The 27,759-nt window shown below is 44.4% G+C and overlaps 1 protein-coding gene across 2 annotated transcripts in view; it reads left to right on the plus strand.

Annotated features, from left to right (window-relative positions):
* The window catches only part of MSRA (methionine sulfoxide reductase A), a 438,742-nt gene extending 412,971 nt beyond the window's left edge, over window positions 1–25,771 (plus strand). For both annotated transcript variants that reach the window (XM_030555194.1, XM_030555192.1), the window contains one exon: window positions 25,426–25,771. In XM_030555194.1, the coding sequence (XP_030411054.1) occupies window positions 25,426–25,590 (165 nt within the window). In that variant the 3' untranslated portion in view covers window positions 25,591–25,771. The remainder of the gene's footprint in view (window positions 1–25,425) is intronic.
* Window positions 25,772–27,759: the final 1,988 nt, after the last annotated feature.

The following is a 27,759-nucleotide window of genomic DNA, read 5'->3' on the forward strand; positions in this document are numbered from 1 at the left end:
TAGGGTAAATGTGTAGGCCCAATTATCACAACAATAGGCAGGGAGAACGAGGCTGGAATGATGAGCTAGGGGTAGAGACAAGACTGGGCGAACGAGAGGTTGGAAGGGATGGGACAGAAGGGGTCAAGCTTGCGTAGAGCAGGCAGATAATCTGTGAGTACTGGAGCATGCTGTCCTCCAGAGTCTGGAATGGAACCGTTCCTCTGATGTCAGCAAATATCTGTGAAACCTACTGGCAAAGTTTGTGTCTCATCTGCCTCTAGTGCAGGTAACACATAAAGGATGACAACCTACTGTTACTGTTGGTTGTCCTATTCGTGACAGTAGCAGAGGTCAGTGTGGCCGATCGAAAGGTTCCAACCCCGCTCACAAGTCATGCGGGTGTCAATATAATGCCTCACGGTGGAATATCTGTTTATTCAGTTTGCTTTTTTAAAAACTAGGAAATTACGCACAAAAATACATTAAAAGAACATCATTAACATTGCAAAGTCAAGTACTCAAAAGTTATGAAATGATGGAATTAAGTTTCTGTGCAACTTAATTCAACCCCTTGTGTGCATGCATTATGCTACAATCTTGAATGACACGATCACATATTATCTCTCCACGGTTGACAGTGTCCCCTTAGGGACCACATAGAGTTAGACTCTGGTGTATGCACAACCCCTGTGTAGGAGGTGGGCTGTAGAGTCATACCCACCCCCAGGGGACCACCCAATGGTATGTGCCTCTGGACATACAGTCCCAATTGGGGCTGCTCAGCACACACGGATTGGCACTCTCCATCAGCCATAAGGATGGCACAGATTGGTCACCTCAGTGCGCCGAGTCTGCCCCATGTGTTGGTATAGACACTGGTTTGGATGATGGTCCTTCCTGGTACCTCGCCCCCCCCCCCCCTTTCCAGGTGACTTGCTTCCCAGCAGAAGAAAGGAACGAGCAATCTGCTCTTGTGTAGGCCAGGCAAGACCACGGGCAGGACTTTTTGTGCAGATCACATAGGGCCAGATTTTGATACCTTTGCTCACACCAAGTACATAACTCTGGGAATAGTCTCATTGAAACGATGGGATTCCACATGAAGTAAAACACTACCCAGTATGAGTGAGGTCTCACAATCTGGCCCATTGTCTGTTAATAGGCGGACCTTTCTGGGTCCAATATGTAGAACTCGGATCTTTTTTCTCTTCTCGTGCATTTCATTTTTAGTGTCGAGTGAAAGCATGTAGTATACACCAACTCTCTGTGAATAAATAGCTCTGAAAAGACAATAGCATTGTTAAACTCTCTAAAACAATGCGCCTGCTGTTAGATTTTTCTCTAACAAACCCAGCGAGTGTTAATTTTTTCCCCACCGTTAGGTATCAGAAATGAACAAGACGCACACCCTGTTTTTAAAATCAAGCCACTTTCCTGTACTCTTTGTAATTATTTTTTCTCCCAGTGTTCGAATTCAAGTTTTGTTTTTTTTTTAAAAAGAAGACTATAACATTTAGTGTCAGTAATCATTCTGCCATCTGCTCAGGCATGCCGCTTCCAACAAGCCGTTCTCAGCTGCAGAACATTCAGCTTACTGCTCTTCTTCCTCTCAGAGGCAGAAATGCCAGCAGTCCCTAAACTGTAACAGCATGTGCGAGGATTTTTCAATTAAGCTGGAATTAAAAAAAAAGAAAAAAGAAAAAGCATTAGTTAGGATTTTCCACCGTATTGTATCAAAGAGCGATCTGTTCCCAGTAGTAAAAATGCTTTCTGCTCTGTGCGTGTGGGGGAGGTTAAAAAAATAAAATATTAAAACATATTTTAATATTTTAGCATCCATCAGGCAGAATTCATCCCTGATGTATCTCCATTGACTTTCTGGGCTTCCATCAAGGATGAATTTGGCCCATATTTCCAGTGCTCACAGGGTTGTGGTTTCTACTCCTGGGAGTGTATTCCCAGTAGCAGTTTTCTGAGGCTCTGAGACTGATGCATTCGGTTCCTACCCCGATGAACTGTCATGCTGGACATTGGTACGCCTCTGCTACCTGCAGCCTTTCCTTCACAGGCTCTGTGTAACCCAGGATGAAGGACGGACTATTCCAGGAGTGCCCAAGCTGTTTACTTAGGCGACCCACCCAACTGCATTTTGTCTTTTTTGGGGACCCATCATTACATATATACATATATATACACACACACACATACATTGCACATGTACATATGCATTACAGTAGGAGAGAACCTTTAAAGAAGATACGTTGCTTGCTAGGGGGCTGTCATACAGGGCTGTGAAGTGCCAATTAAAGTGGGGGTCCTCCAGACCCCTATTCCCCCTCTCCTCCCTTCTCTAGTCTGGCTCAGCCCCAAACCCCCTGCTTGGCTCCCCCCAGCCCCCTTGCTGTCACTCTCGCAGCCCGCCTACTCCTGCAGCCCCAGCTGATCCCTTTTTCCCAGTGGCTGGGCTGTGGTCATTGCCGGCTGCTGACTGTCCACTACTGGCTCCAGCCATTTCCTCTGCGCTGGTGCGGCTGCCCAGGCCTCACGTCCCAAGCTGCTGCCTGCTGCCCCTGCTTAGTGGAAGTGAGAGGCAGTGGGTGGAGCTACCGGAGCAGGTGCCTGCCCCAGACAGAGCTGAGGGGGCAGTGACAGGCAATCCACATAGACCCTTCTCACAACCCACTGGTGACTCGGGACCTGTTGTTTGGGAAATACTGGACTATTCCAAACCTCAGTCTCCTGACTGACAAGCCAGGCTGCATTGTGGGTAGAGTTCTACAAAGTGAATGAGAGGCAGAGGGCGCTGCCCGCCTTAGCCTGGCAAAGCGACTTTGTTGCACAAAAAGGAAGTCAGGGACCACTGTTGCAGCTGTGCGTGCTCCTGCCTTGATGCCTGTCAAACAGCTCTGCCTCGCCCTCCACCTAGGAGTGGAGAGGAAGCACTTAGAGAAATATATAGCTAATTCAGAGGGTAAAGGGTAACATTAATTAGCTTGTGCTGTCCTTGAATGTTTTTGCATCACTGAATCCGCAGGCCATCGCTCTTGCCTCGTCTGATGTCATGTCCCATGGGAATATAATCCATCCGCCCAGTTTATGCATTTAAATTCCAAATGAAAAAGCATTCAGCATTGATGGACCCCATTCAGTTCCCACATATTACTGCCAAGCCTCTGCAAAGCCGGAGTGAATTCAAAGCTCATTAGGTATGCCCCAGAAGGCCTAAATCTATAGGCTTACAGAGACAACTCTGCATTTTAAAAAACATTGCTTGGCCAGAGGTATTCGTTATACATGAGATGGGTTCCGGTGTGGTTCTGCCCTGAGAAGTCACTCAGTTAGAAATGGCTTGGGGGGGTTCCATATATGTCTCACTGACTCCCAATCAAATTTACTCACCTTACAAGCAAATTAGATGTTATTTTTCTGCCGCTTCTGAATGCTCAGCCTGAGATCTATGATTCAAGCTGTGTTCTTTCATGTTCCTGCATTACCACCAGTATTCCTGATCCAGCTGAGGTGTATTATAGGTGTAGTTAAGGTGCAATTGAAGTTTAAGCCTCTAAAACACCTCAGGGTGTAGCTCTGTTAGTCTGTATCAGCAAAAACAACGAGGAGTCCTTGTGGCACCTTAGTGACTAACAGATTTATTTGGGCATAAGCTTTCATGGGCTAGAACCCACTTCATCAGATGCATGGAGTGGAAAATACAGGAGCAGGTATAAATACATGAAAAGATGGGAGTTGCCTTACCAAGTGTGAGGTCAGTCTAAGAAGACAATTCAATTAATAGCAGGATACCAAGGGAGGAAAAATAACTTTTGTAGTGGTAATGAGAGTGGCCCATTTCAAACAGTTGACAAGAAGGTGTGACATGCATTTGACAAAGTGAGTATTGACCCACGAAAGCTTATGCTCCAGTACTTCTGTTAGTCTATAAGGTGCCACAGGACTCTTTGTCGCTTTTTGCAGGAAGGTGTAACAGTAGGAGGAAATTAGTATGGGAGAAATTAGGTTTAGGTTTTGTAATGACCCAACCACTCCCAGTCTTTATTCAGGCCTAATTTGATGTTGTCCAGTTTGCAAATTAATTCCAGGTCTGCAGCTTCACGGTGGAGTCTGTTTTTAAGGTTTTTTTGTTGAAGAATTGCCACTTTTAGGTCTGTTATTGAGTGACCAGGGAGACTGAAGTGTTCTCCTACTGGTTTTTGAATGTTATAATTTCTGATGTCAGATTTGTGTCCATTTATTCTTTTGTGTGGAGACTGTCTGGTCTGGCCAATGTTCATGGCAGAGGGGCATTGGGGCATTGCAGCTCACACTTGGTAAGGCAACTCCCATCTTTTCATATATTTATACCTGCTCTTGTATTTTCCACTCCATGCATCTGATATTTCCCGATGCATGTTTGCCTGGAGCATGCTATTGCACTTACACAAATGTTATCCTAAACTTTAAGAAAAACGCCAGTCTGAAAGGCATATCTGAACTGTGTGCTATTTTAAAAGTACTCGGTGTGATCCAAATAATCCTGTCCTTGCCTTCATTAGACAGGAGAGCAATAGAGGAGTGGGAGGGGGTATAGGTGAGCAAAAGGAGGCGAGAGGGTTGTATTCAGCTGATTATCCACCATGACCTCCTGCAATCTTTGTCAGAATCATTGGTCCCTGGAATAGAGTCTCGCATTATCAGGTATTGTGTTGTAAAAGTGATTATGAGAAACAATTGTGCATTTGTCAATTTTTAAATCCAGATTCCCATAATCTAAAAAGGCTCCAACTCAGAGGACAAACAGTTGCCTAAATACTTGGAAGAAGGTAACTTTATCTCAGTTATGCCAGGTGTGACATGTGAGACAATAGGGATGGCTGGGGGAGCACAAATCCTACATTATGCATCTGAAGAAAACCACGTGAGAACTCTCCATGGACACAAGATTCAAGGAGACAGAGATGAGAAAAAACTAGCAGAACAACTAGTCCACTGTCCCATTCGAGACTGAGAAACTGGTGTGGTGGACCTGATATAAGAACCTGAACAATCATGCTTTGACCTCGATTCTGTTCTGTAACAGAGGGCATGCTTAGAAAGGCAGCAGGGTCTTAATGGATTGAGTATTGCACTGGGATTTAGGAAATCTGGGTTCTCTTCCTCACAGCCTCTGACCTACTGTGCGATCTTGGGCAAATCTCTTCACTTCTCTGTTTCCCCTCTCATTCTGTGTCTATGTGATGTTATAAGAGCAGGCCAATATATTCTTTACTGCTTTTATCCAGCCCAGTTTTTAAATGTCCCCCCCCCCCCCCCCCCCGCAATCCACCTCTTCCCTTGGGGAAGTGAGTGCACAGCATGGAGTTGGCATATGTGTCTCGGTGCACATGGCAGTGGTGATAACAAACACACACACACTCTATTCAGAAATAGTTGTGTGTTTGTTTTCCCCAGTAGGATCCATGGATGAGCCATAGTGAACAGAACCTATAGAAGCTGCAAAATAGAAACAGTTGTTTTGTAAGTGAAAGGCTAGAGAGGGGGTTGTTTACACAGCTCTTCCTCGGAGGGACAGCACTGATGAATTCTGCTGTGCTGGGGAGAAGTGCAGTGAAAGGGTTTGGAATGCTCTGTTAGCTTTCCCCTCACTTTTGCTTTAAAAAAGCGACATCTGAACCTGATGCTGAGGAGGTGTATGAAGGGGAGGGTGGGGGGGCACCATCGTTTCTCTCTAAACTTCCTGTAATAACCTAAATGAACAGTTTTGAGATTTCATAACACTATCCATTTCCTAATTAGGACAGGCTTTAAAAGGAACAGTTGGCATTCCTGTTGGTGTGAGCCATGTGCTACCTGCAGCAGGCCAACTCGCGAATGAAACTGATTTTTCTCTTACCTACATTCTGCATTCAGCAGCTGCTCCTAACAGGTGCTTGCTCTCTTCATAGCAGATGGTGACAAAAATGGGTTTGTTGGCAGGTTCCTCCACAAAGCAGCCTTCTTATCACACATATTGATGTGTATACAAACATACACACACGCTCTCAGGCTTTTGGTTTCAAAGTAATTCTCCTTCTGATATAAGGTCAGTCATATGGGTCCTAAACAGAATGATTTTGTTGTTGTTGTTCCCTGGGTCTAAAGGCATTTGTGACTGAGCTGCCACATCAAAAACCTGGCAAACACTTGCCCATGAATTCAACTCCTTTATTGCATCTGAAGGAACATCCTGTTGTAGGAATGCATTATGCTTGACTGCACAGCTCCATATTTACCTGTGCATCCTTAATAAAGTTCAGTAGCTTTACACTAGAAACACAGCACCATTCTGCAGGGCAATTTTGAGATCTACCGGTGTAATGTTTGACTGGATGCTTTTCTCCTTGCCATCACTTTCATATAGCATGACACTTAGTTAATGAAACAGTGGAAGCAAGAAGTAGCAACATGATTGACCAAATACATTAGAAATACAACTGCAACCAAGATATTTATTCATCATTCCAAATAGCTAACTGCGTTCAAAGCCCTGCAGTGGAATGTGCTAGGGATCATCTTATCCTGTACTCACCACCTGAAGAGAGACAGTTGTCAGACAAATCCTTATTTCCTTTTTAAACTCTTCTTCTGGTAACCTTGATTTCATCTTGTGAGCTTTGCCTGGTGAGTTTCATAAGCTTTGACAAAACAATGCAAACTGATGCAAGGTTCAGGAGATTAAGGCATTGAACCAAAGATCTTTGCTAGCGCTATTTCTTGTCACGTGAGTAGCACCAGGAAGACCTCACACTCACTATGTTTTGCTGTTCATTTCAAACAAACAACCGGAGCCAAGACAACCAGATGAGGATGACATCTGGCTCTCTAAATGTTGCCAAGTCACTGCTGCTCCATAGCTGGCAGGAAGAAGATATGTTGCAAATGCCAGGTTCTTTCTAAAATATAAAGTGCATTCCCTACACTTTCTTTTCTTTCTCTGCCTAGCTGGTAGGCCAACCACATTCAATTTGCCTTTTTGTTTTGCTAAGGGCCAAATTCGGCTCTCATGTACACCAGCATAAACCCAGTGTAACTCTACTGATGCCAGTGGATTTATACTGTGAGAGTGAAATTTGACTCCTGAAGTTTAAAATGGCCTTGTATTCTCAAAGATGACTACAAAATTAACTTGTCAACAGCTGAACACTATTATCTACCTTTCCTCAAAGCGTTGAAACTAATTATGTGAAATGTGCTTGTAGTGGGATTTACTAACTGAAGTAGTGAGAGCATTTTGCATCTAGGTTCTGTGGTGGCTGGTGTCTTATGAACATCCTAGATAAACATGAGGATAGCTTGTGAAAGAAATATATGAATAGTACAAGAGAGTATGGCTGTAGCATGAAGAGTTGTATACCTCTTTGTCGTCCTGATGAAGGCACTGTTCAGAAACCATTTGAGCATTGCTAAAGTAAGGGCATCTAGTTCTAAGATTCAACACCTAGGAACTGAGTCTATAGGACTTCCACTCTTTCCCTACTCGATATTTTGATTTGCAGTCCTCCCCGCATGGTACTTCCCTCCATTTTTGGCAGCTGGAAGATGCTGTGAACAAATAACTATGTTTCTGAAGCTGGCATTATTGCTGTATGGATTTTTCCCCCTCTTCTGGTAAAAGATTTCTACAAGGAACCAGTTTTCAAAATTGTTTTGGAAGGAAAAAAAACTGGGTGTGGGGAGAAGAAGGAAGAAGCAGATGCAGCTCAGGTTGTTGAAATAAACTGAATTTGCAAAGTGAACAGTTAATAGTTGTGCTTTTGAGGGCACCATTCATAGTGCAACTCAGTCATCTTGAAGAATTCCAGAAATATCATTGACCCTTTGGGCTCTGGGCTCCAGAGGCCACCAACTTTACTAGAGCACTCAAAGCAAGTGGACATTCGATTTTGAAAAAACAAGTCAAACAATTTAGATTGTCTAGGGCAGAGGTTCTCAACTGTTTTCCTTCTGAGCCTCCCCCTACTTCCTCCTCCGTGCCACAACAACTGTTTTTCAGTAGATTAAAAGCCAGGGCCGGCATTAGGGGGTAGCAAGCAGAGAAATTGCCCAGGGCCATACCACACAGAGCCCTGCAAAGCTAAGTTACTCGGGCTAAAACTGTATTGTAAGAGTCAGCTCTAAGGATATGTCTAAACGCGGATAAAAAGTGTGCAGCAGGCCCAGGTGAGCTAAGATGGGCTTGTGGGATTTGGGCTCCCGGAGCTGAAAAATTGTTGTGTAGACATTTGGGCTCAGCTGGAGCCCAAGGTCTGGGACCTTGTGTGGTGGGAGGATCCCAAAGCTCAGGCTCCAGCCTGAGCCAAAACATTTACACAGCAGTTTTTAGCCTCACAGCCCGAGCCCCATAAACCCGAGTCAGTTGCCCTAGACCAGCTGCAGTTGTGCGGTGGGGCTTTTATCCCCATGTAGATGTACCTTAAATGTTGTACTGCTGTGATCTTCTGACGGTCCGTAACAGTCTGTGGCACAGGTAAAGGAAAGGGTTTGGCAGGAACTCTGCTACCAAATTCCCATTACGTTGCCAAATGTTAGGGGGGTTAATTTCACACTAATAACCTGATCTTCTCAGATCTCATATGTGAAACAGATATTTGGATAAGAGTCTGCCCAAGAAAAACCCCGGATGCTACAGTAAGCAGTGTTGGATTCAGTAGGTGGCAGTCTTCTCTCTGAGTCCTGTTATATCCCTTCCACCTTAACCCTTTGTCTGTCTTGTCTGTTTGGAGTATTAGCACTTCAGGGCAGGGATAATCTCTTAACTTCTATTTATACAGCACCTAGCACAATGGGGCCCTGATTTGTGTTGAGGTCCTTAGGCACTGCTGTAGTACAAATACTAATAAATAAAGACTGTTCTGTAGCACTGCTAGTACAGAATGGCTGTTGCATTCCACCCCAGAAATGGCTGCAGTGCTGAGGGAAATCTTCTCTGTTTCCACAGGTCCAAATTCATCCAAATACATAAGTGGGCACAACTCCACTGAAGTCAATGAAGTTGGATGCATTTATGCCAGTGGTGAATTTGGCCCATAGGGACAGAGTTGGATCTCAGCTACACCAGTGTAAATTCAGAACAGATCCCTTAACTGGCAATTACACCGTGTCGGTCCTGGTGTAGCTGAAATCAGGATTCAGTACCTGCTCTGAGAGGCTCTGAGATGAAAGATTCTATGGTAGGAGTGAAGATGCCTGGCTTTAACCGCATGGGTAGTCTCATTGAAATCCATGTGACTGCTCACATGTTAAAGTTAAAGCTTAAAGTTAGGTATGTGTTTTAAGCACCTTGCTGGATGGGCCGAAGATATAGTTGTCTTGGGTTCTTTCACTTTACACATGATCATGCTGCATTCTCGTGCAAAGATCTCAGTTTCAGCTGTCTCTTTATTAGAGAGAGTTGGGTTTCTGTCATCCAGTTACTGAGGGTACAACTGAACAGTTTAAGGTAAGGAATAGCAGTGTCTTAACTGAGGTATCCAGGACCACCTTATGCTGCTTATTATTACTAAGGAGCTGAAGCAACCTGAAAGTAAACTCAACAATCCAGACCTCTCCAGTCTTATCGAGCTCTTGTGTTTTCCACCACTTGAAAGTGTACCAAAAACCTGAAGATCTGGGTAAATGAGATAGCTTCTGGGAGGCAGGCTTAAAAGTTTGGCCTCTTCTTTCCTAAAACTAGAAAGCAAAGCATCTATTTACCATGCAGTTTCTGGAACTCACACTGGGAGAGTATATCACTGACACAGCGTTTCATGGAACATCCTTTGTTTATTCACACTGTGCCGCTTTTCAACTTCAGATGTAAACAACAAAGGCTTCTTTTTATTTCACACTATCTTATACTCACTACCTTATGAAACCAGAAGCCAAAACACTGTAGAATTTTACTCTTCTAACACATTTTCTGCTTACTGGATACATTTTATTCTAGCCATTTCTACTTTTAGTAGCTGGAATCTCTCAGCTGTCTGATTTTAAAAAGTGGTCTAGCCATTTTCTGTTGACTTTTCAACACTTGGTAGAGTGCAAAGTTACAATTTCTTGCTACTACTTTAAATATAATTCCAACAATTATAAGTCTTTGCTATACTATATAAATATATGATTGATTGTCATGAAGGATCCCAAAGTGCTTTAAAGTTATGAATCTGATTCTGTTCTCAGTTACATTGGTAAAATTCCAGTGTAATTCCACAGACATCAGTGGAGTTACATGGCATTTAAATGGATGTAGATGAAGGCAGAATTTGGCCCAATACATGTACAGAAATCACTTAACCCACTACTGAAACACAGTCACTTCTAGTGTGAAATGCAGCAGCTGTTTGGCAGCACACAACAATACTCCACAATGGGTTCCGAAGTGAAGAAAATGTATGTATCAGCTTCAAGCTACACAAGGAATGTCATGAAGCAGTACGTACTTAGCAGAGTTGCAGCTGAACAAAGACACTAGAGCTTCACACTTGTGACAGATGTAGTGGGATCTTCTAGTGCAACACGTGCTGAGGATCTTCGTATTACATCTCATCTGAAATACCGTGACCTAGATTATAGTCTGCATCTATCCCTGAGCAGGGGCAGCGCAGAGCTGAGAGTCACAATTCCTTCCCTGTTTTGCTCCTTGCTTGAGGGCAGGGCAGGAAGTAATAGCAGATTATGGGGGATTGGTAGCTCAGTGATTTGAGCGTTGACCTGCAAAGTCTAGGGTTCTGAGCTCAGCCCTTGAGGGGGCCGTTTGGGAACTGAGGTAAAAATCAGTGTGAGGATTGTTCCTGCTTTGAGCAGAGGGATTGGACTAAACGACCTCCTGACCCCCTTCCAACCCTGATATTCTTTTAAATATATATATATTCCCCTGACTCATCTATGCTGGCTAGTGCATTCTGTAGGTGGAGAAAAGGCTCCACCCATTCCCCACTCCCATCTGCATGTGAAATGGGGAGTAGTGGTCCCAGGTCATCTGTCCTTTCCTTTTCCCCCATACATTCAGACTGGCAATGCAGTTTGGGGCAATATTCCCTTGCTATGTAGGCAGGTGGAACAGCTTTCAGTCTTGCCCTTACATGGATAGTATGGATGTATATACTCATGTTTTCATTGGTTTTGTATAGAACTGCAGAAAATATGGGAAAAGGGAATTTTTCTTACCCCTCTGCCTCTTCCCCACTTTTCTGCTCCACCAGAATAGAAGAGGGGCAGGTAAAAAACCAACCCTCTTCGGAATACAATGTTCAGCACTTAACAATAGGGGTTTAATCAGAAAAACTCTCCATCTTGGACAATTTGGGGGAAAAATGGTGTAAGCCGTTTCCAAGAGTGAGGTTAGAGGAAAATATGTTGTTTTGACCACGTTAAAAAAAAACAGGTACAGCTGTTTTGATGAGATGCTCTAGTGCCTCCAGGCTTGGAGCAGCGACTTTAAGTTTGGCAGGGGAGTCACCCTGGCATGTGCCTTTTGCCATCCCCATTAAAATCTGCTGGCCTTTGTTATTAGCCTCTGAAAATCTCACTATGCACCTATTCGTGTTTGGCTTTAGGGCAGGTCAGACATTTGCGGGTGAAACTACAACCGCTGTGATGCTCCCCGGCCAGGAACTCCCTTCACCTCACCAAGAGGAGAGAGAGTGATGCATCATGAGAGGGGTAGCCTGGCTAGACTGTCTGGCCCAGAGAGGAGAATGTGAGCTTAAGGCACCAAACAGCAACGCCCATAAGGCACCATTTAGAATTCAGCACATTCTGCAGAAAAGTCAACATATTCCATGGATGGTGGGGGGGACCAATTTTCCAGCAAGCTGGATTCTTCAGTCAGTTCTCCTTAGATGCTGTCAGCATCGAGCATGCTCCAGCGCAGGGCTGAAGGGGCTTACCAGGACTTCCCCTGGAATTGCTGCTCCTGGCAGGCAGGGGTACAGGAACTGGGAGCCAGGAGACTCTTGATGCTCTCATAAGAATATAAGGGCTGCCAGGCTGGGTCTGACCATACACCATCTTGCCCAGTATCCTGCCTTCACAGGAAGTGTACAGAATATGGCAATTAGATAGTGACCCACCCTTGTCTTCCACTTCCAACCTCTGGTAGTCAGAGATTTAGGGTGTCCCTGATCATGGGGGTTGTGTCCCTACTGGGACCAAGGCAGTGAGGAGGAGGAGCCCTGACTGGAATCCTGGAGGGCGGGAGGAAGGCTGGATAGTGAGCTCACCCCAATGAGAAAGGGAGGCCCCAGTGGGAAGGGGGCCTGGAGACCGACTCCACCCAAGTGAGAAAGGGAGGCCCAGGGCTGGGGAGTGGGGTGTCAGGGGGGCTGGAGAGCGAGCTCACCCTGCAGCAGAGGCTCCTGCCCCACAGGGCTGGGCCTGGCTCTCCACTCCAAGCTTTGTAACCCTGCATGCTAGGTCTCAGTGCCACTCGGCTTTGGCAGTTCCACCGTTCTGTCTCAATCTACTGAGGAGAGGGCACGCCAAAGCCAAGTGGCACTGTGACCACGTGAGCCAGCCTTGCAATGCCCCAAGTGAAACTACATGAGTGTAGAACTAGTGTCAAATCAGAATCAGGTCCTGTAAGTGTGTTACAAATATTAATAAATCAATCCTCATAGACTCGTAGACTCTAGGACTGGAAGGGACCTCGAGAGGTCATCGAGTCCAGTCCCCTGCCCTCATGGCAGGACCAAATACTGTCTAGACCATCCCTGATAGACATTTATCTAACCTACTCTTAAATATCTCCAGAGATGAAGATTCCGCAGCCATCCTAGGCAAGTTATTCCAGTGTTTATCTTCTCAACACCCCTGCGAGAGAGGTAAATATTATCATCCCTGTCTTACTGATGAAGAAACTGATACACAGAGCGGTTTTGTGAATGATCTATGGTCCCATAGTAAACAAGTGGCCAGGTCTCAGATGTGAGCAACTAGCAGCCGCCGGCTTCTTCATCTCTAGACCTCGCTGCCTTTCGTTTCAGGAATATTAGTGTAATGGAAGAGTGATCTGCAAAGAGCAGTCTGCTGCTTAAAACCACTGAATAGATTTTAGCTTTCGATTGCTAAAAGTCAGAAATGGCCATATCTTTTCTTAGCTATCATAAATTATCCATGCAGGATATACAGTAAAAGGCTGTTTGGCTGGGTTAAAGTTGTCTAGACAAACAGAATTTCCATCTCTCTCAATGGCTCCTTCAACACCTAATTAGTTCCCAGACACTGGTCGAGTAAAATATATTTTATCTTTGCTATTTTTATCATTGCATACCTCCTAACTGCCCCCGAGTGTCATCCCTTATGTTCAGCCACTTTCCCTCAAGAAGAAGGCAGGATGAAGTGTTTAGAAAACTGTTCCAGAGGTCAAACCTGTAAAGACTGGGTCAGATTCTCATTTGCTACCCTAGTCTACATCAGCAGGAACAGCGCAAAAGGCAGTGGAGTTACTCCAGAATTACATTGACGTGACTGAGACCAGAATATGACTCCTATTCTGTGCATTTTTATAGGATCAGTGTGCCACTGACAACAGGCAGACTGTCCTTCAGAGCCAGTGCAGGCCATGCGTTGTAATGCAGCACAAGGTAGAGCAAATGATGGTTGCTTTTCTCCCAGCGCTATGCTGTGCAGTCAGTCTGGTATATACACTCTGTATGTTCAATCTGATCTAGCAGGTGGATTGTTGCTGGCAGACCTGGAGATGTATGTTTGGAGATACAGTACTAGCAAATGTCACAGTTACCAGACTAATTACACCTCTGATCTCTCCGAGAGCACCCCCTCTAGCTCTCAGATGTCTCACAGGGTGGAATCAAATGATTCTCCCACTCTCAGACTGGGCCCTAGGTTGCAATCTCCTTATTTACCTCAGCTCGTCCGCCTTGTGTCCAGACTGTGCAATTCTGATCCCTCTGGGTCAATTCCAGAGGTAATCTGTGAGAAAGCCTTTTTTAACACTTGAGTAGTGTTTTGATCTTTGCAAAATAAAGCTTGCAACTTGTTAGAGACAGGATCCCTGAAGCTAATAACTTGCCCCATTTTCTTTCATGTGTGTGCTGGGGTGTCCTTATCTAGATCTATTGTGTTACTTTCCTGTTTGCTCTTCCACCAGCTCCCAATTAAGTTGGAGCAGTACAGTCATACAGGGAGTTCCAATAGCCCATTATACCATAACTTTTCTTTGCTGATCATGTCAGAGACAGTGTTCATAAAATTATGACATATCAGCTCCATGTCTGTCACAGCAAGGATCAAAGTCAGTCATGAAATCAGCAGGCTAAATTCTGCTGTCGGAGATACATGTGCACGTGAATGAACTGTATTGGATTTGGCCCAGTATAATTAAGTATTACCAGTCCCATTCTGTCCTGCCCACTCTGGCAGGAGGCGTACTGCAAAGTAGGCTAGGAGAACGTATATAGCACTCCAAAGTCCTGTGCAAACATTAGCTAACTAATACTCAGAACAGCCCTGTGAGGTAGGTCAGTATTCTTATTCCCATTGTATAGAAGGGAAAACAGACATAAAATTGAAGTGACTTGTCCAAAGCCAGCTGGTGATTCAGTATAACAACTGAGGTTAGAATTCTGCAGTTGCTGGCCATCACTTCTATGTTTCAATTTGCAGGTTCGTGCTTTAAGAATGTCAGGGACAACTGTGTGACCTACCTTTCATTGATCCATAGACTCCAAGGCCAGATGGGACCATTGGGAACATCTAGTCTGATCTCCTGTATAACATAGGCCAGAGAGCTTTCCAAGATGAATTCACCCATATCATTTTGAGTGCAGATTTCACTGAGTAAATAGGTTTTCGGCTCCTTCTGCAGCATCACAGAGTTTTCTTTGAGTAGTGTCCCTGTGAGTGCGCCACTTCGGTTGTACCTGCGTCTTTGATTAGAGATTTTTGGTAGCAGTGCCCATTTGGATTGTCCATTCACCCCACACATCCTCGTGCCCCACACTGAAGCTATAGAGGACTGCACAGGCAAACTGCCCTCGGTTCCTTCTCTCGACCACCTTTGGCCTGACCTGGAGTCTACAGCTGTACCTGTTCTCTATGTCAGGTCTTTCTATGAACTCCATTAGGGTTTAATTAATGACAATAATAGCCTTTTGCATGCACACAGGGAGGTTTTCATTCTCACCCAGCGATGGTAAGATTCCTAAGAGGTTTGTCAAATCTCTACCCATGACTCAAGGACCCTGCTCCTAGCTGGGACCTGAACCTAGTTCTTAATTGCCTTATGAAGCGTCCTTTTGAGCCACTAGCTACATGTTCTCTGTTAGAACTACAGATGAAGACAGCCTTCTTGGTAGCTATAACTTCTGCCCAAAAGGTTGGAGAACTGGGGGCTTTGATGGCGGACTCCTCGTTTACTCTGTTCACAAGAGAGAGAGTCTCTCTGCAGACTCATCCCAGATTTTTACCTAAGATAGCCTTGGAATTTCACATTCATCAAACCATTCATCCCAAACTACCTTGCACTAGTCAAAAAGCCATATTCCATACCCTCGATGTCAGGAGAGCATTAGCTTTTTACCTAGACAGGGCCGAACCTTGTAGAAGATCTCCTAGACTGTTTGAATCCATTATGGACAGAAACAAGGGTTCCATTATTTTGAAACAGAGGTTATTAAAGTACATCTCTGGATGTATTAAGATCTGCCGGAGTGAACTTCAACCCCCTTTAAGAGTGATAGCACTTTCCACTAGAGCACTTTTTTCTTCTATAGCCTGGCTTATGGATGTGTCAATTGCAGACCTCTGTAGCGTGGCAGCATCGGCTTCAGGGCATACCTTTTGTAATCGTTATGTCTTGGTGCCAGCTGCAGGATCAAATGTGGCTGTAGGCTTTGCAATTGTTTATTCTGTATTGGACTCTGCGCCAAAACTGCTGTCTCCTCAGGGGGTACTGCTCAGGGGTCACCTGAAATGAAACACCCATAGGGACACTGTTCGAAGGAGAAGCAGTGGTTACTCACCTTGTGCAGTAACTGAAGTTCTTCAAGATGTCTGTCCCTCTGGGTGCATGGTCATTGGCCCTCCTTCCTCTCTGTTTCAGAGTCTCCACTGTGGGGCTTTGCAGTGGAGAAGGAACTGAGGGCTGTCTGCCCATGCAGCTCCATATAATCTTGATGTGGGGCATGAGGATGTGTAGGGCACATCTGCAGGCCAAATGAGCACTGCTACCAAAAATCTCCAATCAAAGGCACAGGGCACAGATGCACCTGAAGTGGAGAACCCACAGGGACAGGTGTCTCAAAGAACTTCAGGTACAGCACAAGGTGAGTAACCTCTCCATTCTTGACAATAACCCAATGGAAAAGCGAACAATGTATTTTACCATCAGTGAGCAAGATGGAAAAGGCAAGGCCCTAAATCAGCGCTCAGAATCTTGATCTGAGATAATAATATAACACTTTACATCACTGTAGCAGACTATTCAGTTGTAGGCAGCAGATAGGCAACTGTTCCAAATGTACTGTAATACAGATTGCCTTGGCTTTCTGCAGTATTACATCTAAATGATGCCTTAGCTGCTGAAAGGAGGAAATAAAACCATTGCTTGTTAATTGTAAATGTTTTATGACTCATGTTAATCACGTAAATTTCCTCAGCTTCTAAGTGGGGGAGAGCATTGCCTATCGGTTACAGTATGAGCATGGGAGTCTTGTTTTCTGAGTTCTGTTCCGAGCTCCACCAACGACTAATGTATGCCCTCTCAGAGTCAATTAATCTGTATCAAATGGGAGCGATAACACTGTGATCAGATGGCCAGTGTGTATGTGTACTCTCTTACGGAAGAGAATCAGAACTGCCCAACGGTTTGTATAGGCCCTATGCTACGAATGGCAATTCTCCTTTAGTTCTCCATGCAGAGGCTTGTGCTTTGGAACTGAAAGACCCGAGTTCTTCTGTTGACACAGAGTTTTGAGTAACCATGGCGTACAAAAAGGTGCTAACTTTGAAGTTCCTAAACAGCCACTGCTTTGCTAGAACACTCAGAGGAACATTGTGAGGTTTCATTCCTTAGCCCTGGTCCGCACTGCGAACTTATGTTGGTATAACTACATCACTGCAGTTATACAACCGAACCGCTGGTGTACACAGTGCTATGTTGACAGAAGAGCGTCTAGCCACTGCCTCTTGGGGAAGTGGAGTACCTGCATTCTCCCATCAGCATAGGTAGCGTCTTTACTAAGCACTACAGCAGCTGCAGCTCTGTAAGTGTAGACAAGCCCTTTGTGTTTTACAGCAAGGATAAACAATGCTATAGAAGCATAAGGTATTATCTGAGTAAAGATTTTTCTCTGTATTTTCAGCAGCAGTAATACGAAGGCCTGGAGCCTGCTCGATCAGAAATGGTTTAGATTAACTCATCAAAACACACAAGTGAGATTCATACAGTGCCCTGAGCACATGCAGTACGTCTGCTTTTAATGTGTGCACTGAATCATATGCACACTGATGCCATTTTTATTAAAAGCCACAAAATGCTTGAAACCAATTAATACTCTGCTGACTTCATTAATGCCTCCACTCGGAAAATGAAAAGGTTTTAATAGAATCATTTTTAAAGCTTTTTGTTGACACATTTTTAAAGTGGCCTCAACCTCTAAACTGCCATTTATTCAACCAAGGTGTAGCCACCAGACTTATTACAGATGTTGGCAGGATCCCACCTCATTCCTTTCTGTGGTTTAAAATTATTTTGAGAGTGCGAAGTGATAATACATTTCACTTCAACATAGTATTTCATCTAAACTTCTCAAAGAACTTTCCAAAAATTAAACATTCCCATCCAAATATAAACAAGCACGTTTAATTTGTTGTGCTGATGCTGAGATGTCAAACAATTAAATATTTTGACATCATTTGGCTAAATAAAATCATCTGGCTACAAGAATCATAGAATCATAGGACTGGAAGGGACCTCAAGAGATCACCTAGTCCAGTCCCCTGCACTCATGGCAGGACTATGTATTATCTAGACCATTCCTGACAAGTGTTTGTCTAACCTGCTCTTAAAAATCCCCAATGATGGAGATTCCACAACCTCTCTAGGCAATTTATTCCAGTGCTTAACCACCCTGACAGGAAGTTTTTCCTCGTGTCCAACCTAAACCTCCCTTGCTACAATTTAACCCGTTGCTTCTTGTTCTATCCTCAAAGGTTAAGAACAAAAATTTTTCTCTCTCCTCCTTGTAACAACCTTTTCTGTACTTCAGAGAAGGTGAAGCCACCATGTTAATTATGGGCCTATTGTCAGTTGAGAGGGCAGTAGCAAATCGAAGTGTGTTGCATATTGTATAGTTATTACTGTTTGGGAGTGACTGTAGAACTGTCCTCTGTTCTGATTGCCTTAGCTCATTCAGTGTCAGTGTGCTGTACATTCAAGCTATGAGGACTGTTGATCATACCACCCAGAATAACTGGCCTCTTAACAGGGACACTACTTCTGAATTCTTGTCCAAAGGGACAAACTGGTGTGATGCATCATTTGCATACTATTATATTGTGCACCCATATCGCAATGCCAAGTCAACAGGTTGTGAGGCAAGTTCATAACCCAATGATGTCCTTGTGTAGGTTCTGTAAGTTACATGGATGCTCCTTAATTTCCTGCAAGATGGAAAAGTCATAGGTGGCAACACTACCAGAGGATTGCGTAGTGGTGTTGGAATTTAGTTCTTAGTACAAATGGGATTATAGGAACTCCTCCACACACAGTAGCAGTAGGCCCCTGGAAAGGTAAACAAAAAGGAGGAGAAAAATCTCAAGGAACTGCAAATATAAAACAAAGAGAAGGTGTTCACCGAAACCGCAGATACCTGGGGTTTGGCATGGCCTTCCGATGAGACCTTTTCTCTAGTTCCTCATAACAAATACCAGCATTGCCACAGCTATTGCGGTCTTCACACTAGAAGAATAAAGTGTGGGGAAGTGTGACGACCACATGTATAGTCTGTCACAACAGTGAGGAATGGCCTCACGGAGTGCAGCAATATAAGAGCTTTCGGAGAAAGGCAGGCTGTGTTTCTGCCATCGCTCTGCCTCAGAATCAAGCTGACGAGGGCTCCATAAGAGCCTGCCTGGATGAGACTCCTGAGGAGATGCACTGAATCAGTGGAACCCTTGGCTGCTCCTCCATGTCCCCTCCCTGGCCACCATCACCCACTTTTGAGGTGGCACTGGCCAGCATAGGGGTATTTGGATCCAGGCTTTAGTTTGGACCTTTCTCCAGTAAAATCTGCTAGTGACCCTGGGGTGTATAGATGGATTCATAGATTATAAGGCTGGAAAAAAACAATGTGATCACCTTGTCAGACCTTCTGCATAACACACAGGTGATAGGACTTTCTTGAATTAGTTTGAACTAGAGCATATCTCTTAGACAAACATCAGATCTTGATTTAAAAATGTCCAGTGTTGGAGAGTCCACCACAGTCCTTTGTAAGTTGTTCCAGTTGTTAATAATTACCCCCACTGGTCAAAACGTGTACCTTCATTTCTAGTCTAAAATTGTCCAGCTTTACTTCCAGCCAGAAAGTCTTTTTACACCTTTGTCAGCTAGATAGAAGAGCCGCGTATTATCAAATTTCTATTCCCCGTGTAAATATTTATAGACTGTGTGCAAGTCACCCATTAACTTTCTCTTTGACAAGCTAAATAGATTGAGCTCCTTGTGTCTTTCACTCTAAGGCACGTTTTCCAATCCTCTAATCATTCTCATGATTCTTCTCTGAACCCTCTCCAGTTTTTCAACATCCTTCTTTAATTGTGGCCACCAGAACAGGACACAGCATTCCAATAGCAGTCATATCAGTGCCAAATACAGAGGTACTTTAACCTCTCTACTCCTACTTGATATTTCCCTGTTACCGCATTCAAGGATCTCACTACCCCTTTTGGCCACAGTGTCCCTCTGGGAGCCTATTAGAGCAGAATCTTGATCGGATTATAGCTTTATTGGGTGCACTGAAGTTGGTGGAACTCCACTGATTTACACCAGCTAAAGATCTGGAGCCCACACATCTTTCCTTGTGACATTGCTGTTTCTGTACCAACACTGTATGTCTTAGGGAAATGTTTGCACAGTCTGAAAGCAAACCATTTAAGGGAAAGTTTGGCAGGGTGCAGAAATCTAAAATGTCTCCTATTTCTAACGACACTGCTGGTATCTTTCACTAATGACCGAAGTTGCCATGTAATGGCTAATCCTCTGTTTCCGTATTATTCCACTTTTAATAGCCTGTTAGTAATTTTTAAAAGGAAAAATGATGCTCATGCCCTCTTGTGGTAGGATGTTGAACAGGATGGATTTTTCTAATGGACAAAATCAGGTGACTGACGAAACGTCCCAGATAGAAATCAGCTACAAGAATAGTTACATACAGTGCTGGTATATCCGTTGCCTGAGACAGGGAGTGATGCAGTACCTCGTACATTAACAGTGCTAGATGAATTAATAATCATGATGATGATCAATGTTTGTGCCAGGCTTTCTGGAGTGGAGACAGTTTTGAAAGTTCTTTCTTCAGAACATCTCAGTGCAAGAAACTAAACAAAATAATGCTTTCTAAAGTGCGTTGAGCTTGATTCCTTGGCTATGTGAGGCAGACTCTGTGAGTTACTCATTGCAGGCTCTGTGGGGAAATATACATTCAGCTTTCTCTACAGTTCACTCACAATTTTGACAGATTCATTTTTTTGCTTCCCCAGAGAGTACCCGTTTTCAGTGATTGAAATGTTCTTGCTTAGGAAAACACAATTCAGATGCAACATCCAGTTCCCAGCGAGAACCTGCCTTTTAGCCCTCCAGTGTTCCAACATACATTGACTGAAGCGAAAGCCAATGAAGGGACTTGCCCAGGACTTCACATTGAGTCAGTGGGTTAGCTAGGATTATCCCCCAGGATCCTCCTAATTTCCCTGTATTTAGATTTTAGAATTGGGATTCCTGAGTTCTAGTGCCAGGTCTGCCACTGACTTCCTGTGGGATCTCAGGCATGTAGCTATGTCTAACCTGCTTCTGTGTCTCATCTTACCAGTCTGTAAAATGAGTCTAATGGTAATATACCCATGCACATACAAAATTGCCAGTGTTTCATCCAGCCTAGTATCTTGTCCCTGACAGTAGCCAGGACAAGGTGCTTCAGAGGTAGGAGTTAGAAACCCTGCAGTGGGTAATTATGACATAACTTGTCCCCAGGGAAAATTTCCTCCCAACCCCAATAGATGGATGTTGACTCATGCCTTGAGCAGGAGGGGTTTATATTCCTTCCAAAACTCTCGGTTCTATTTTGAACCTTTACTATTATACCTCTAGGGGTAAACAGTAAGGTGGAAATTTGCAGTTGGTACAAAATGGTAGTTAAGTTCAAAGCAGACTGCACAGAGTTACAAAGTGATCTCACAAAACTGGGTGATTGGGCAACAAAATAGCAGATGAAATTCAGTGTTGATGAATGCAAAGCAGTGCATGTTGGAAAACATAATCCCAACTATACATATAAAATGATAGGGTCTAAATTAGCTGTTACCACTCAGGAAAGAGATCTTGGAGTCATTGTGGATAGTTGTCTGAAAACATCCACCCAATGTGCGACGGCAGTCAAAAAAGCAAACAGAATGTTGGGAATCATTAAGAAAGGGATAGATAATAAGAAAATATCATATTGCATTTATAAAAATCCATGGTATGCCCACATCTTGAATACTGCGTGCAGATGTGGTTGCCCCATCTCAAAAAAAAGATATATTGGACTTGGAAAAGATACAGAAAAGGGGAAAAAATGGTTAGTGGTATGGAACAGCTTTCATATGAGGAGAGATTAATAAAACCGGGACCTTTAAGCTTGGAAAAGATATGACTAAGGGGGGAGGGATGGTAGAGATCTATAAAATCATGACTAGTGTGGAGAAAGTAAATAAGGAAGTGTTATTTACTCTTTCCTGTAACACAGGAACTAGGGGTCACCAAATGAATGTAATAGGCAGCAGATTTAAAACAAACAAAGGGTAGTATTTTTTCACACAATGCAGTCAACCTGTGGAACTCCTTGCCAGAGGATGTTGTGAAGGCCAAGACTATAACAGGGTTCAAAAAAGAGCTAAAGTTCATGGAGGGTAGATCCATCAATGGCTATTAGCAAGGATGGGCAGGGATGCAAAATCATGCTCCAAAATGTCCCTAGCCTCTGATTGTCAGAAGCTGGGATTGAGCGACAGGGGATGGATCACTTGATGATTGCCTGTTCTGTTCCCTCTGAAGCATCTGGCACGGGCTTCTGTCAAAAGACAGGACACTGGGCTGAATGGACCACTGATCTGACCCAGTGTGGCCGTTCTTATGTTCTTACCTTTCTAAAGGTCCAGTCCTTTTACTGAATCCTGCTGAGACCTTGTCTTATGCTGTCTCGTGGCAGTAGGTTTCATGAGCTAACTGTGAGCTGCATGAAAAGGTATTTATTTTTATCAGTTTTGTTGTCAGTGTTGTGATGCTTAGTACATGTTTGTCTGGTAAGATAAGTGCTTGGCCATACATTCTTTCAGGGCTTGATTCTGCTGTCACACTTGTTTTATACTGGCGTAACTCCGTTTGCCTCCACAGAGTTACTCCTGTACTACACCAGTTTAAGGTCCTTATTCTGCACCATTAAAGTCAATGGGAGCTTTGCTGTTGACTTCAGTGAGCATACAATAAAGCCCTGAATCAGAGGAGAAATCGGTCCAAAGTGTCAGCACTTGTCAATTTGCTTAGAAAAGAAAAATGTGATAGTTAAAACTTCATGACCGCTGACTATTAAGAAGAAAAGCATTCATCTTTTAGGAGTCTTTGAGGGATTTCACAGTCATTTGGGGGCTCAGTCCTGAAGAATTCCAAGTCTAATTTAAAAGATCCACCCATATACCCACTTCTCTGATCTGCAAACTATGCGTCATCACCATTGGCCTGGGCTTTGGCAAATCTTCTCATCCAGATGAACACACTTTGGAAATGAGCTGGAATTTGCCTTCAAATATCTTTCTAATCCTAATGGAATTATGTGCCTTGGGGGAAGAAATTCCAGAGGCTCTGTGAATGGAACCCAAATGTGGCTCTTAACTTGTTTTAGAGCTTGGTCTTCAAGTCTCTGGGGTCCATTTCTGTATTTTCCACATTAGTCAAAGTAATTGTCTTGATGGCCATTTTATTCGTAATAATACGGTGTTATCCAGAATAGTGCCACACCTGCAGATATTTCCACCTTTAAGAAGTTTCTACATTTATCTTCAGTCACCTTCAGGTTTTTATATCAATAAAGAACAGTGACTTCTTTGGCTCAGGCTTAGAGGCTCAATCCTGAAAGGTGCAGTTCGTTCACTGAGTTGCTGAGTGCCCTTTGCTCCTGTTGACTGCATGTGGACTCTAGCTGTCAAGTTTGGCAACTGCGAATTAAGACACTCCAAATCAGTGACCACTTTTTTACAAAACAATGCCAGGCTGTTTCTGTGCCTCAGCTTCCCATGCTATAAAATAGGGATAATGATGCTTGGTTACCTTTTGTAAAATGCTTTGAAATCAACACATTTTTGTCAGTTTATTGCAAATCAGTGCTATTCTACAGCACCACAACCTTAAAATTCCTCCTTTCCTGCAAGGACTTTCAGCCCTTGTGGAGTGAATTGATTTGAATGACTGTACATTCTTATAGAGATGCTCCTTTTCAGCAGAACAAATGGAACATTAAGACACCAAAGGTGAAATCCAGGCAGGGCCAGCGCTACCATTTAGGCGGCCTAGGCAATCACCTAGGGCGCCAGAATAAATGGTGGGTGCCATTTTGCCGGAAGGGGCGGCAGGCGGCTCCAGTGGAGCTGCCGCAGTCGTGCCTGTGGACAGTCGGCTGCTCATGCTGCTCCGGTGGACCTCCCGCAGGCATGACTGCGGCAGCTCCACCAGAGCCACAGAGCACCGGACCCTCTGCGGGCACCACTGCGGCAGCTCCAGCGGAGCCGCGGGACCAGCGCATGGGGTGGCGAAATTGCCGTCTGCCTAGGGCGCTCAAACCCCTAGTGCCGGTCCTGAATCCAGGTCTCACTGAAGTCAATAGCATAATTCTTCTTGACTTCAGTGAGGCTAGGGTTAGGGTTAGGACCCAACTACAGGTTTGGGTCAGGTGTGAAAACAACGTGGCACTCTTAGGATCAGGTAATCTCTGATCAGTTGGGCATGGCAGTGACTGTGGCCAACTCCTACCAGCTGCTGCCACTAGAGTGCACTGCGTGTGCTGCAGAGGGAGTGTGCCGACGAGTCACAGCGCCTCTCACTCCACAGCACATGCAGCATGGTGGGGCGGCCAGCAGGAGCAAGGCTCGCAGCCGTCGCTGCAACAGTTCCACTGGTAGGCGGCAACTGGAAATGGATCGTCAATATGGGGAGCAGAAAGCCTCCACCATGCACAGCTCAAGGATTGAGGCTCTGTCAGTGGTGCTGACACAGGTTCAGGAGGAACAGTCCAGGGGAACTGGTGCATGGGTGCTGGGCTGGACAAGGGAATGGCCAGCTAGCCCAAGGTTGGACAGGGCTTGGCGATAATTAACCTCAGCAGCTCTGTGGAGGAAACAAGTAAAGAAAATGGTGTCCAGGATGGTGGCTAGATCTTGGCACCAACCCAAACCCAAAGCAATCTGACTACAGGTGTCCGGTTTGGGTCAGGTCTGAAAACAACCCGACATGCTAGGGCTCGGATCAAGTTCAGGTCGGCTGTGCTCTAGTTGGTTTCAGGCTGGACTTTGAAATTAGGCCCAAGCAGACTTCTAGCGAGGACTGTAGCTCGACCTTAAGGAATTAATTGTTGATAGGAATAATCAGAGCTCCTGGGCATCTCTATGTGGTGCAACAATGTGCCCGAGGGGGCTGTGATTTCTAAAGCACACTAATATGTGGCATATTAATCAGCATAGGGGAGGGTCCCACAGGCCAGGCTCCAGCCCGAGCCCGAAAATCTACACCACAATTAAACAGCCCTATAGCCTAAGCCCCATGAGTCAACTGACATGGGCCAGCTGTGGGTGTGTAATTGCAGCACCAGGCATACCCTAAGAATCATAGGTGCTCCTCCTCCACAAAAAAAGATTAATGAACAAGAACATCCTATTCAAAATGTAACCAGGTATAAGTAAGATAAAACATGCACACTGCTCAGTGTACAGACTAATACCCGAAGTGTCTGCTGCCCAAATAATATAACAGCACAGATGAAGCAGGATGTCTTTCTAATCTACGTGGTAAAATCAAGGCTGTTCTGTAACTGTTGTACAAGTGACTGTAAAAGTTTAGGGCATCTCTTGAATAAGATTTCCTAATGTTGGTTTATCATCAGGTTTATTTCTCATACAGACACAAACAAACCTCTAATGGAATTCTCTGCCATGTCTTGACAGGTATTGACAGAGAGTGGTTTTGGCACAATCACAACAGAAATCCGTGAGGCTCCGGAGTTCTATTATGCTGAAGATTACCATCAACAGTATCTAAGCAAGAACCCCAATGGCTATTGTGGACTTGGGGGCACTGGAGTATCCTGTCCTGTTAGTATTAAAAAATAATCCATGCGCACACTACTGCACCAACGTTGTATTATGTGTTTGCTAGAAACATAAAGTAAAGCAACTTGATGTTTTGTTTGATGATTACTGCCGGGGGAGTTCTTTGCCAAACAATTAAAAAATTCTTTGCACAGTATTTTTACAATTCTGCAAAATTCTGCATATTTTAGTTGTCAAAAGAACACAATATAATCACGCCATTTCCAATTATTTTGGTAATTAATTTCAAAATACCTGTCAGCATGTATGTCTGTAACAATACAGACAACGAAAAGATTCAGGAAATGTTTTCTGACAAATAGATTCCTTACTAAGCATATTCATAATGAAGTTGATGTATCTTTGTTGACAGTTATATTCTGGTTCATATATTTCATTTAAAAAGAGTCATTATTCAAATGTATGTTACACAAAAGTATTGTAAGGACCTGGCCTAAGAGGGCGCTAGCATCCTTAAGGACTGTTTTGTGTCTGTCTGTTATGTCTTGTCCAAGTTCAAGCTTCTATGTGTATTGGAAGGTTATTGGCTCATCCCACTGTAGCCGGAGGGGGTTAGTGAGCTAGTGGAGTTTAGTTGTAGTATAGTGGGTGGTTAGCATGGGGAAGGGAGACCGAGTGTAGAATGTGGGTGTCGGGGTGAGTGCATGTATAAGTGTGGGGTGTGTGGGTTTGTGTTTGTGTGGGTTGGGTTGTGTACATAGTTTGCCAGCCAACACCCCTACATCTCCGGAGGTAGTATGCATGCGCCCATGCCAGGTGCAGGCGGGAGTGCTGGGGGGATGTGACAGGTGGGAGTGGAGGAGGGCGAGTTCAGGCTGGCAGGGAATATAAGAGGGAAGGCAGCACCACTAGAGTCAGACGCACACAGAGTGGAGTTTAAGGTGAAGAGTGCTCATGTGCGTGTGAAGACAAGCACACTCTACCCTCAGTCTTCCTTCCCCATGCTAAGCACCTGCTATACTCCAACTAAACTCCGCTATCTCACTAACCACCTCCCGCTACAGTGGTATGACCCCAAAACCTTACAATACACACAGAAGACGTTACGTGTGTACAGAACTAATACACTTTAAACATGCAAAACTAGGAAAAGGAAGTATTTTGGTGGAAATCACAAATTCTGTGTGACAAAAATCAAATTGTGCGGAGAACATTAATTCTGCCCAAATTCTGCATTGCTCAGTGGTGCAGAATTCCAACAGGAGTATGTGACGTTCCCCTCTGGTGTTATCTGGACCGGTGATCTGCTAGGCCTCTCCAATCCTTGGCTCTGGGAGCCAGCCTTACCCTGCTCTGCTGTGAGAACCCCCACTCCTGGGCTGTTCACGCACAGCCTCCAGCATTTAAGCTGCTCCCAGCTACCTGCAAGCAAATGACACTAGCCAATATCTCCTGTCCCAGACACAACCCTGGGAACCTCCATCTTGCAGTGCCCAGTTATGCCCGCTAAATGCTGCAAGCTTGTATGAGTTCGTCACTTTAACAAAGAAATAGATCTATCCAGGCTTGTTCTCCCAAGGGGTGTCTCTGACACACTGCAAATCAAACACACTGCTTCAGGTAGACTAAACAAACAGGTTTATTAACTATAAAGGTAGATTTAAGTGATTATAAGTCAAAGCATAACAAGTTAGATTTGGTCAAATGAAATAAAAGCAAAACACATTCTAAGCTGATCTTAACACTTTCAGTGTCCTTACAAACTTAGATGCTTCTCACCACAGGCTGGCTGCTCTTCAGACAGGCTCTCCTCTTTGATCAGCTCTTCAGTCGCTTGGTGTGGTGTCAGTCGATGTAGGTGGAAGAGAAAGAGAGAGCATGGCAAAATCAACAAGGAGTCCGATGGCACCTTAAAGACTAATAGATTTATTTGGGTATAAGCTTTCGTGGGTAAAAAGCCCACTTCTTCAAATCCATGGAGTGCTTGACAAAATGTCTCTCCCTTTTATCATGTCATCATAGAATATCAGGAGTGGAAGGGACCTCAGGAGGTCATCTGGTCCAACCCCCTGCTCAAAGCAGGACCAATCCCCAGACAGATTTTTTACCCCAAATCCCTAAATGGCCCGCTCAAGGATTGAGCTCACAACCCTGGGTGCCTCTTAGCTTTGCCCCCCTTCAGAGTCAGGTGAGCATTACCTCATCACAGTCACAAACTGCCAAAGGGTC

The sequence above is a fragment of the Gopherus evgoodei genome, chromosome 3, assembly GCF_007399415.2.
Source record: "Gopherus evgoodei ecotype Sinaloan lineage chromosome 3, rGopEvg1_v1.p, whole genome shotgun sequence".
Classification (NCBI taxonomy): Eukaryota; Metazoa; Chordata; order Testudines; family Testudinidae; genus Gopherus; species Gopherus evgoodei.